The sequence below is a fragment of the Pteropus medius genome, unplaced genomic scaffold (assembly GCF_902729225.1).
Source record: "Pteropus medius unplaced genomic scaffold, Ma_sr-lr_union100, whole genome shotgun sequence".
Taxonomy (NCBI): Eukaryota; Metazoa; Chordata; class Mammalia; order Chiroptera; family Pteropodidae; genus Pteropus; species Pteropus medius.
Window position 1 is genome coordinate 15,648,018 of NW_024340692.1, and position 13,069 is coordinate 15,661,086.

The window sequence follows — 13,069 nt, forward strand, 5'->3', positions numbered from 1 at the left end:
AGCCTAACTGCCATTAACTAGGTCTCTATGCAAGTTGTTTCTCTTGCAAATTCAAATAACTGGGGACCAAAAGAGATTTCTATTCTCCAAAAACTATCTGAAGTCTTAATCTCAGGAGTAGAATTTATTGTGAGGCAATCCACATATACACAAAAACACATACATTACACCTATTTAGTGATACGCAAAGGGAGAAAATAAGTACTTAAGAGTGTTACAGTGGTATTGCATTTCATTGGGAGCTGAGATTTGGGCAAAGGTTGGGGGATGTTCTAAGGTCAGTCTCTAAGGCAGGACTTGGGCTCTTAGGGTATTAAAAGCCAAATACGAAAATTAACTATTTTGTTTTCTCTGCCGTTGAGTTATATGTGGCCTCCTACTCATTAGAGACTCAAGATTAGTTTAAATGGTATGATCCAAAGTAATTTCAAGAATGTCGCCTTAGACCATGAATTTTCATATTGTTTGTCATTTGTTAAAATAGCAGCCAGAGTGGTCCTTTAAAAAGGATCACTATAAGCAATAACTCTATAAGCAATCTTTACAAAAATTCAGATTGTGCCTGGCCAGTGCTCAATACTTCCAGTAACTTCCCATCTTAATCAAAGGAACAGTCAGTTCTTCTGTGGCCTTTGAGGACTGTGACCCAGCCCTGCTTTCTCTATAATTTTATTTCCTACTGTCCACTCTGCTCACATCACACTCTGCTTCCTTGCTGTTTTTGGAGCATGCCACATTACTCTTGGCTTGAGGACTTTTTTGCACTTGCTGTTCCTTTTGATTAGAGCACTCTTCCTTCAGATATCTGTCAAATTCATTAAAAACTCCTCCTAAGTATTGCCTTTCCAGACAGAGGCCTTCATTGACCACCCAAATAGCCCTCCTTCTGTGTTATTTTCTATTTCCTTGTCCTATTTCATTCTTCAAAGTACTTAATACTCCACTGATAGTGTAAGTTCCATGAGGGTAGACCCTTTGTTATATTCACTACTATGTCCCTAGCTCCTAGAGCAACTCTTGACACAGAGTGAGACCCAATGCATATTTCTTGGAATGAATGAATGAATGAATGCTTAAGGAAATCTTCTCAGCTCTCTATTATATTTAAGTAAACAGAGCTATAGATAGTAAAGTTCTCCTGGCTTCAGTGATTCAAAATACCTTGTGGTTTAGATTAAACAGTACTTCCCTGATTCCACCAACAGCAATCTTCCAATGATGCCACTGAGTGAAAGATGCTGACATGCATCAATGGGCATCAGTCTACTTTTACCAAGATAGATTTGATTCCCCTGCTCTACATAATGACAGTAATGAAACTCCTACCCTACATATAGGTCGTCACTCTTTCATTTTATCTCCCATTGTGAATTTGCATGAAAACTATATTGAGATCTTCATTTTCCATCATGTCCACCCCAGTGAAATCAATGAAACCTAAGACCAGCCCAACTCCTTCAAAGATGAAGCACAAAAGAACAATGGATCTGAAAAATAAAAGTGGACCATCAAGTGATATACCATCAGGTCACCCTTAGCAGTTAAAAAAAAAAGGTGCTTCATTGCACAGAAGCAAACACATAATAAAATGAATGTAAGGTATGGGGCTTTTTTTACATAAATGTTATATACGAACATGGTGTTTTGGTACATATTCAGGATGTGGCTTTTTACATCCTTTCTTCAGCCAGAGACATTATAGTTCAGCTGATTCATTCCATTTCACTTCAAAATTTTTCTATTCTCATTTTTTAAAAACAGAATTTTTCCCTCTCTCAAAATGTAGGTTAAGATCATTAACCTACACAGTGTCTCAAATCCTCCTTTCTACCTTAAGGCAAAAATCCTACCCTTTCTTCTCTTGTATATTTCACTCCCTTTTCTACCTTGAATAATCAGAAAATAGTTTTCGTATTTTACAGTTTCACTTTAAATGAAGACATCAAATAAAGAGTTGTTTGCCTATGTAGGTAGCTGACATCACAGGGTGTCTGTTCACATCGGCTGTGGCAATGGAGAATGCCAAGGCCAATGGGTGATGCTACACCAAGGCCACTCTTTATGGCACTCGTCACAAAGTACTCTGACAGGAGTGTCAAATAGGCCCAGAACCAGTCTATCACCATGTCTAAAAAACCAGCTCCAAATGGTGGTTCCTCTTCATATTCAAGAATGCAAAATTTAAAAATATTTTATCTACTTTGAAAATGCTTGTATACACAATCATCTCAGCTAATATTTACAATTAGAATTAAAAAACAAAAACCCAATAAAACAAACAAATAAAAATCAAACACACCCTTCCTCTCACTTGATTTATCAGATTTATGACAGAAGTCACTATATTTTTATAAGGATATATCTAAAGGGTCAGCAAGTGATCCTTGCTGATCACACTTTCTGAAATTCGAGCAACCAGGACAACAAAAGAAACCATATTTCTTCATGTTCTTCCTATTTGGAATACTTCTACCTATGTAGGTTCTCTAAATGATCCTCAATTGGACCACATATGAAAGTCACAGAGAACTTTAAAATACTAATACCTGGACCTATCCCATGTGATTTTGATTTAATTGTTGCATGACGGGCCTGGCCACAAGGAGGTTTCTAAAGGTCCCAGGAATTCTAATGGGCAGCCAGTGGTGAGAATTTTCCTCTGAGTCTCCTTAGCCTTCTTCATGAAGCCTTTACCTCTTATTATATCATGAATCTTTCTCGTTTCTGAACATCCACCACACTCAAAGCCAGTATGCATTCTCTGTTACCTATCCTCCCAAATAGATCACAGGGCCTGTCAGAAGCAAAACCATCTCCTATTCGTCTTCTTTTAATCTCCCACAGCGTCTTCATAGTGCCAAATACATAGACAGCAATGTTAGCTACTATCTACACAGCATCTATTGTGTCATTCTATCTTAACCCTAATGGAGGTAGCATTATTTTGCCAATATTGCAAACGAGGAAGCTGAAGTCTTCATAGAAGTTAAGTAACTTGTCCTAAATTATATACCTAAAATAAGTGACAGTTATACTTCATTCTAGATCCATCTGACTCCAAGTTCTTGACTCTTGCAAAATAGCAAACTTATACTTGATTGGGTTTTAAATAACTTGGTGCCGATTAAGCACTTTTTAAAATTAAACGACCATTTGTATCAGCATGTGGAGTTGTTAAAATAGCGGTTATATAAACAAAGGTAAAAGAAACAAAGGTCAAGTTGCACTTATCTTATTTTTTAAGTGTCCTAAATGAAACAATGAACAATACATGGCTTCTCATTTAAGAAAAGTTTTTTAAAGCTGCTTCAGACTGAGAGTATTTAGATAATTAACTACTCCTCTCTCTTGTCAGAAATGAATCATGCTGAAATGTCCCATTATCTTTCTATGAAATGAAATAATTTTAAGGGAAAGAGAAATCACCATGTAATTTGACTTCTGTTGGAGGAACCTTCATTTGGCAAGATGACTCAAGGGAAAGAATAGCCACTTCATTCTAACATTACAACATGACAAGTAGGTAAATATTAGGGTAATTTCCTAAGCAGGCCACACTTTAAAAAAAAAAGGGGGAACTGAATACAGGCCTCTTGGCTCCCTCATGTCTCCTACTCTTCATCAGTTAAAAGAAGGAACAGGGGCAACGGACTGTGCTGGAGCTGGAGTAGTAATCTGGGAAAAGATATTCAGAAAACTAAATTGGAATAACCAGGAGTAACATATCATAAAGGCTATTCATTTGCAAATAGAACCAGGAATAAATTATGACAGGTAGGAACACATGATTCTTGTATAGTTAAACATTTTTGCTATTCTTTGATTATCTTCTGCTAGAAAATGGGTCGTTAAGTCACATGTTAACTCGACTACCTAACTAATGAAGTAATTCATCAAAATTCACTTTCATCAAAACCTACTGATGAGGCAGCATAACTACCCTAAGAACACCAGAACACCTGCAGATATTAAGCAATTTTTTCCCTTTGTGATTTAAATTAAAAAAAAAAAAAAGATTTCTCCTGAAGAAATTTAAGGCTGCAGCATTAAAGTCAAAGCTGACATGTAGAGAAGGGGTTAAAGCCTGCCAGCTAAACTTCCTTAAAGCCTCTTAATAGTGATGTCCACACTATTTCTCAAGACGGCTACTGCAGAAAGCTGCAGTCTTAATTTACAAAGAAGCAAAGCACCAAACTCCACCTCTCCACCTTGTTGAAGATATAAAAGTGTATCCAGCCACTTTTTAACTGAATTTTGCATACTTTGGAATACAATTTGAGTCAGAAATTTAAAAATACTTTTTTGGGTTTTCAGTGAATTACATATTAGCATCAAATTAAATCAAAAAGCATTTCTAATTTATCTTGGTTTAAAACTAATATATCTGAAAGCATGAACATTAAATACTTAATGTACTTTTATTATAATCTGCAATTTTAAAACGGACAGGAAAAGTTCAAATAAAAACAGCAGTCTAGCAAGCCACCGAAGTCATAGATTTTTTTGAAGAACTTTTATCACAACTTACCTCTTGCCATACAAGGTGCTATACATTTTTTAGTAATAATATTTCATTAATGACACAATACAAAAATCATCCGTCTGAAATAACCACCAATCACTCCAGTAAACATACCTTTAAAAGATACACAGTTACACGGCGTGTAAATTGTTACAGGAGACAAAATGGCGGCTACAGGAAACCAAGTGGAAGGTTACAAAATTTCTAAGAGCAGAAGTGGTTTTGAAGTAATAAGTGAGAAAAAATAACCTAACCTCCTCAAGATAACCACCAGAACAAGTAAAAAAGTGCGCTGTGCTGCGCCTGAGGAAGTGAGTACAGCTGTAGCTCTCTCGCAAAGGAAGTGAATACTCACTTCTGGTTTTATAAACCATCTCATTTAAGTCAGATTTATCCTACTTAGCACATGTCTGGCATTTAGTCCTCAAATAATTTAACACATATACACTTGCTCAGCAATTGATGTTAAAAATCTAGGCAACCGCCAACTTAAAAGGGAGAGTGTATTTTAAAAATGGGAGTTTAAACAGTCTGATTCCAATTACATGAAGTTCTAGATAAGGCAACATTATGATGACAAAAGTGGATCAGTGATTGTTTAGGCTGGGGGATGGGGGATGGGAGTTGGGAGAAGAGACTGACTACAAAGGGGCATGATGGGATGCTTTAGGGTAGAGACTGTTCTGTATCTTTATTGAGTAGAGGTTAAATAACTCTAAATTGGCCAAATTCATCAAACCATACATTCAAAAAGAGTGAATTTTATAATATGTAAGTTAGACTTCCAAGAAAATGATTTCTAAAACTTAAGGATCATAACTTGACTTTTCAGGTTTGGAATACATTTTTTTTCAATAAAAGCATGTTATGGTTAGTAATAAGGTTCTAGGCTAATCCTCTTCCTACATAAAATATGAATCATTATTTGGATGAAATCAAGTAACCTGGAAATCCACTAAGTCCAGAGACTTCAGAACCACAATCCCTAGAAGTCCATTTTGCACCCTAAGCCTGATGGCAAAAAGTAGGCACAGAGCTAGGAACTGGTGGTTCGAGGTGTTAGGTAGCAGTGGGAAGACCTAAGAAAAATCAGGAAGCAAAAAAATATACGGGGTGTTTCTGCACGTGACCATTCTGTAAGCAAACCTGTAACTCATACTTACTAGTTGAAGAGAGGGGAAGCCAGAGGTACTTATGCTTTGTCGATGGTACTGGCCAAGGTTTGGTGGGAGAGTAAACTGTTTCCTTATTTCCGCTGAAGAATACCTTGGGTTAAAATAGAAAAACCTACATGAAGTGGTTATTTTAAAAAATCATCACAATTACAGATATGATCTTTGATGTCATGTTATAAAACTTCTGTCTTGGCTGGGCAATTGGCAGAACTAAAATGTCCTCAGTGGCCTGTGGGTGGACACTTGAGAAGTTCACAGAGGCCAAGACACCTGCAATCATGGCTCCTGTCCAATACTGGAAGGATGACAGTATGAGGAGAAAGAGCTTGAAGCCCAAGGAAAAGTTCCAGGGCACTTGGCTCCTTCTGCTCAGGCCATCCAGAGGCGTTGTCTCTACATGAGAACACCTGTCTATCAGAGTCTTTTAAACCTGGAGCTGCCATTTTGATCCAGTCATTTTCTTTTCAAGCAGTTGAACCCTTCTGGTTGGCTGCCTGTTATAACAGAAAATGCTAGGGAACTGTTACGTGAATACTTCTACACCTCCCTGAGGCACTTTAGATGCTACGTGGAATTCCAAGGACTGCATTTTTTCCAAACTGCTCCTAATGGAGAGAGATTCTTTGAGTCACCCATACTGACATTGCTGAACACTCAGCCAACATCACTGGTAGCTGGGATGGAGCACATGAAAGTTGTTCTTCATTGTCCACTCGCACCTGCTGGCACGAACCTGCTAACCAGTGAGGCCTCAGCTTACAAGCAAGTTGACATTTGGGCACTCATTTGTTCGTCATTTGTTTGGAACTGAGGACACATTTTTCTGATGAAATCAGTTCTTGGTGGTTGGATTCTGAGGCTAGTTCACAAACATGTATTTAAACCACAACGAGGTCACAGTAGAATATAACTAGAAACAGAGATCATTGAGGATCAAATGAAATCATATATTTGAAACATGCTGTGTAGCCAACAAAGAAAAACATGAATTTTTTAAATTATAATTTTAATAGCGGTTACCAGAGGGTAAGGGGGAGGGAGGAGGTAGATAAGATAAAGGGGGTCAAATATGTGGTGACAGAAAGAAATGTAACTATGGGAGGTGAACACACAGCGTAAAGATATATGTGCTTACTGCTAAAGTGTACAGCTGGATTTCATTGGATTTCGTTAACCCACATCACCATAAAAAATAAATAAATAATAAATAAACTTTTTAAAAGATAAAAAATGATAAATTATAATTTTCAAAATATGACATTTAAATATTATAAGTAAATCTTATTATATTTTCTCCAGGGCATAATTACTACTTTTCCTGCATGATGAGGTTTCCGACAGGGTCTGCTTGGCTCCCAACCTTGGCAATGTGGTCTGTCCAGAGAGGCAAGAAACTTGTTCTAGTCCCATCTGCAGCATCCACTCTCCCACCTCAAGAGCACTTCAGTTTCCTTTCAAGACTGACACACTATACATTGCTATATATTATCTACATAACTACAAACTATACATTGTCTAGTCGTAACTATAAACCGATGGGATGGGCATATAACCCACTAAAGAACAATTATCTCTCTTTCTCAAGATTCTGAATGATGGATGAATACAAGAATGGAGGGAACTGGCTGGAACACATTCACGCCAGTGGTGGACCCTTACATTATGAGGGAAGTTACAGCAGGAAGTTACACAGGAAGTTACAGCAGCCCATATTAATTGTACTTTTTAATTTCCCAAAGCATTTTATTTTTTTAAAAAGTGTAAGAAAATACTAAGATAAGAAGTATTCTCTTATCCAATAGGGACATGCAAATCAAAACTACAAGGAGAAGCCATTTCACAACCACCAGGATGATTATAACAAAAAAAAAATGGGCCGTAACAAGTGTTGGTAAGGATATGGAGAAACTGAAGCACTCACACATTGTTGGTGGGAATGTAAAACACCTGGGCAGTTAATTCCTCAAAAAGTTAGGCAGAGTTCCCATATATCTCAGCACTCTTAGGTTATATCCAGTAAATATCAAAAACTTACCCATGAATGTTCATGGCTGCATTATTCATAACAGTCAAAAGTAGAAATAACTTAATATCCATCAATGGATAAACAAAATGTGGTATATCATACAATGGAATATTATTCAGCAATAAAAAAGAAAAGAAGTGCCAATATAGATGAATCTTGAAAACATTACACTATGTGAAATATGCTAAACCAAAAAGGCCACATATTATGTGACTCCTTGTATAAAATGTTCAGAATAAGCATATCTATAGGGACAGAAAGTAGATCGGTGGTTGCCTAGGGCTGGGAGATTGGAGGTAAATGTGGAGTGACTGCTAATATGAATGGGGTTTCTTTTTGGGGTGACAAAATGTGCTAAAATTGACTGATAACAGATAACACAACTCTGAATATAATACAACTCTATGAATATACTAAAACTCATTAAAATGTACATGTTAAATGGATGAATTGTGTGGTATATGTATTATTTCTAAATAAAGTGGGTGGGCAGGTAGATAGATATAGATATATAATATAGATATAAATGTGTGTATGTCTATGTGTGTGAGTATTCTATAGAGACAAGAGTGAAGGTAAGCATTACCGAATTTAGAATGACAGCCAGGATTAGAGGAAAACTTACAGATTTCTATCCCAAGTGCTCAATAGGCTGATTTTTTTCTTTTTTTAAAATTAATTAATTAATTTTGTACGGTGATATTGGTTAACGAAATCCAATAAGTTTCAGCTGTACACTTTAACTGTAAGGCATATATATATTTACACTGTGTGTACCCCTTCCCTGGTTAGATTTCTTTCTGTCACCACATATTTGACCTCTTTTACCCCATCTACCTCCTCCCTCCCTCCACCCCATACCCTCTGAAAACCACTAGTCTATAGTCCATGTCCATGAGTCTCTGTTTGTTTGTCCTGCTCATTTGTTGCTTTTAGGTTTATATCCCACATATAAGTGATATCGTGTGATTTTCAACTTTTTCTGTCTGGCTTATTTTGCTTAGTTAGCATGATTATCTTGAGGTCCATCCATGTTGTCACAAATGGCAGTCAATAGGCTGATTTTCATTACAAGTTGGACAATCATCAATTTTTTAAAAAATCAGTAGATTAGACTACAGTCCAAAACAAAAGGTCTACCTTGCATAAACAACATTGCATCTTGAGTTTGGCACCACAGGAACCCAAAACAGGATGTCAATCATTTATTTGCTTACTTAAGAAGAAGACCATAGTCACAGGGGACGGAGACAACCAAGCAAAATGTCCTTTTTTATGACCAAATTGACTTTTCACAGGCTGACTGGTCTTTGTGACTTTTGCCTGCAGGTCCTCCCCCTAAGACCTCTCAAATAGCACATTTTAGTTCGATGGTCATTCTAAAGCCCCTCCTGTCATAGATAGGGTCTATAGCGGGGTCCACCTAAAATGAAGATATCTAGAAATCTTCAGAAAAGGAGGTGGCATTGTCAGAGAATCAAAGAATGGCTGGAGGGATAGGTGCTTGCTTTCATTCTGAAGCAAAACCTGTCATCTTATGCCAAAACCTCTACTTGTTTCATCATGAAATCAGAATGTTCCTGCTATTCACTCCTTCTTAAACAGGTCAGCGGGCATTTCCGTCGCAGCCTTTCACATAAGTTTGCTAATTCAGAGCTATACAATTAATCTTTCCTCATACATCAAGCCTGACCTAGTACCTAATAGTAGGATAGGATCCTACTGCCTATCCCTACAGAATTAATTCTACAAAAGGCAATTAAACCTGTCTCTTCAAGACTGCCAAATATGGAGATGAATTCTTTGTCCTTAAAATGAAAATAGTGAATCATCCCACATAGAAAAGAGTTGCTTCATAGAATTTAAAGAACTTCAAAATAAAGTATCTCTGGAGAGGCCCTACACACATATTAAACTAGCAAAAATAGGCTAGAATGATAAAATTACATGTTGGCTGAGCTGTGGGAAAACCAGCATGTCCCACACCCCTGTGGGTTGTATATTGGTTCAGTGTCTCTAGAAAGCAATACTGTAATATGCAATAAGAACTAAAACTGTCATTACTCTTTCATCTAATTATCTCACTTTGGAGAACATACCCCATGGAATTCATACAAACACAAATATAATTTGAGCAGAAATGAGCATAAGAACTCTGTATATGATAGCAAATATTTGAAAATAACCAAAACATCCAATACTTAGCAGAATACTTAGCAAAATAGATGAATGTGATTTTACCATTTAAAATAACAAAAATATAAATTATGTTGACCTGTGGAAACAGGGATACAAAATAAATTACAAGTAAAAAGTATTATGAGGAACTGAATAGAATTACCTAACAATATATGTGTGAACATACCACAAAGATAAGAAATCCTTTTAGCAGTTATATAAAGGTAGTTTAGTAACTACCCAATGCAGCTCTTTCTCCTGTAAAGTTTTTTAAGTATATCCATTTTTAAAAAGATGCATACAGATAAAGGCACAGGTACAGGACTTGAGATTTTTTAAAGTGATGAAAACATCAGCTATTAAGTTTACCAATTTGGAACTTAATTCCCACAAGTACGTAGTGCCCTAGTGAAGGGGGAAGGCTGCCTACAGAAATAAGAGAAAATGGCAAAGGCAAGAACTCAAGAATTACGGGCTTGATGTCCATGCAGTTGTGTGTGGGTTTTATTTCCTTTGTGTTTGAGTCTCAGACCAAATTCAACATGTCTAACATAACTTTCATGATGTTAGATTACATCATGATAATATTTCCTTGATGAGATAAGATACCCTTCTTCTAACAATGCAAAATGCTGTACAATTATCATCTTTATTTCTACAAATTGAACTCGGAGGGAGCCTTGAGGTTTGTTTAAAACGTTGATATCCCTACAAGAATCAGAATGGTAGAAGAGGGTGGGTAGCGAAGCTCTATGAGTTTATTCAGTGGACAGGTAATTGGGATACATACAGCTGTGACTAAGTACTGGTGGAACTAATGAGAGAGTAGAGCTTGCCTAGTGTGGCCTGTGGACCACTGGCACTGAATCATCAGCTCCTTAATAAAAATGTAGATTCCTCAACCCTACTCCAGGCCCGAATCAGCATCTCTGTAGTGTGGCCTGGAAACTGCATTTTTACCCAACAACTCCAAGTGATTTTTATGTCCGATAACATATAACATTCACTGATAGTGCAAGACTATGAGAGAGTGGTTGCTTCATTTATCCATCCATCCATTCATTCATTCATAAAACATCAAGGACACACAAAGTGCCAGGCTCTCTGCCAAGTACTAGGGATTAAAGTCCAAGAAGATTCTATTGCTATTCCTGGAAGCTCAGTCCAGTGGGTGGGAAGGAGGAAGACAGATAGGTAATTGAATAAATAATTATAATACAATATGATAAGTATTATAATACAGGAATGTACACAATGCCTTATGAGTAAAGAGGAGGAAGTTACTAATTCAGCCCAGGAATGCTTAGGAGACTTCTGGGATGAGGGGACTTGTGAACCATATTTTGAAAAAAAAAAATTTCGTAGGAACAGGCCCAATGAAAAAGAAGGCAATGCATTTCAAGCATTTCTTTTAACATTTCATAACATGTACACATTAGGTTTCCATACTCCTACTTCAAGCATTTTAACCATCAGGCTGCCCTATTTTTTTTTTTTTTTTTTTTTTACAACAAACATAGCTAAAAGAGCGAAAAAGAAAAAAGAAAATGAAAACTAAGCTAACTAATCCTGAGCTCTGCCATTTGTCAGCTGTTTGAGTGTTTGAGTCCAAGTACCTCAGTTAACCAGGCTGAGTCTTAGTTTCGTTACGTGTTAAATGAAGGGGCTGGGCTATATAATCTTCCAGGGCACTTTCCAGCCCTTACTGGTAAAGAATGTCCAAGCAGAACAATCAGCACCGTGATCTACACCAGCAGCTGTGTTAGGAAACCAAACAACCCCGGAAGGCTTTGCTCTGGCTTTCATCCTTAAAAGAAAATTCTTTCGCTATGCTGGTATGGCTAGTAGCCAAAATGTTGGAAGGATTTTAAAACTGATTTTTTAAAAAAATAAACCTTGTCTATAAGTATTTAAAGAGATTTTTAAAAGGGTTTCCTGAATGTGACACGTTTCAAACAACAGTGAGGGGTAGGATAAAGAAAAGCACAGAAGTTACTCTTAGTAACTAAAAACTAACTGTAAAACACTAAAAACATACAGTATATGCAGCTAGTAATAAATAATAATTATGGACATTTATGAGTAGCATATGTATAGATGTAACCACAAACACTTGGTATAACGGAACCTTAAAAAATAGCTGTCATTCAGGACTAGAAATGATTTATACCAAGTAAGCAGTAAAAGAATGTTACTCTCCCAAACTTCCTGAATTATAAGATTAGCGTAGTATTAAAAAAATAATAAAGGTTTTAAAATTTGTTGTATGTAGAAAAACTAGCTCTGAATGATGTAAATAACACACGATTGGATCACAGTGCACAGCATGTATAAGGTCCAAAAACACAGGGCTGGCTCAAGAGTGAGTAGTTCCTAGAGTTTTCTGAGATGTATTCTCAGATATCTTTAGTAAACCACACCTTTAATTTTAAAAGGCTACAAAATGAATTTTTGTAACAAAATTTATGTGTACTATAGATTACGTCATGTATATAACATTTAATAATATATATTCATATGTATAGACACACACACATATATATATCTCCATTCTTACATATACATACATGCATACATGTTTTGAGCAATGAAGTCTGGAATGAATTCCTCAGAAGTTCACCAGCCTGAGGCTTCATAATACATATCTCAGGTTTAACATTTCTCATATTTTCCATCTCTTCTCATAAACAGACATGCCATAAATGTACAACTTCTATAAAGATGATTCAACAGGTGGAAACATGACTAAAAAGAGAAGTTTTCCACTTACTAACAAGCTGTGGAACTTATGTTTCTTCCTCAGAGGGGAATCCCAAATCCCTTTCACTTGGAAAATTCCTTTGAATACAGAAGAATATTTATTAGATGACTTAAGTGTTTGAGAGTTCCCATGGCAGGACTAAAGAAGGATTGCTCAATGTCTTCAGTGTCTCTCTAGGGAGTCTCCTTTCCCCAGCACTGATATATCATTGTATAAGTTAGTTTCTCTTCTGACATAATCACCTAAAAGAACACCTGTAAATACCGAATGCCTTTTGTTTGTAACTCTTTAAAGAAAAAAGTTTTTCCAGAAAAGTATGTTGAGACATAAAGAAACAGATCTAACATAGGTAAACTGAAGTCCTAAAAGAGAAGAGAAACAAAACAAGAGCAGAAGTAATATTCAAA

The 13,069-nt window shown here is 36.4% G+C and overlaps 1 protein-coding gene across 1 annotated transcript in view; it reads right to left on the reverse strand.

Moving 5' to 3' along the window:
• Nucleotides 1-13,069, reverse strand: part of DOCK8 (dedicator of cytokinesis 8) — a 201,280-nt gene that overhangs the window by 155,899 nt on the left and 32,312 nt on the right. The window contains exon 2 of the mRNA XM_039888606.1: nucleotides 5,686-5,788. Coding sequence (XP_039744540.1) covers nucleotides 5,686-5,788 — 103 coding nt within the window. The remainder of the gene's footprint in view (nucleotides 1-5,685; nucleotides 5,789-13,069) is intronic.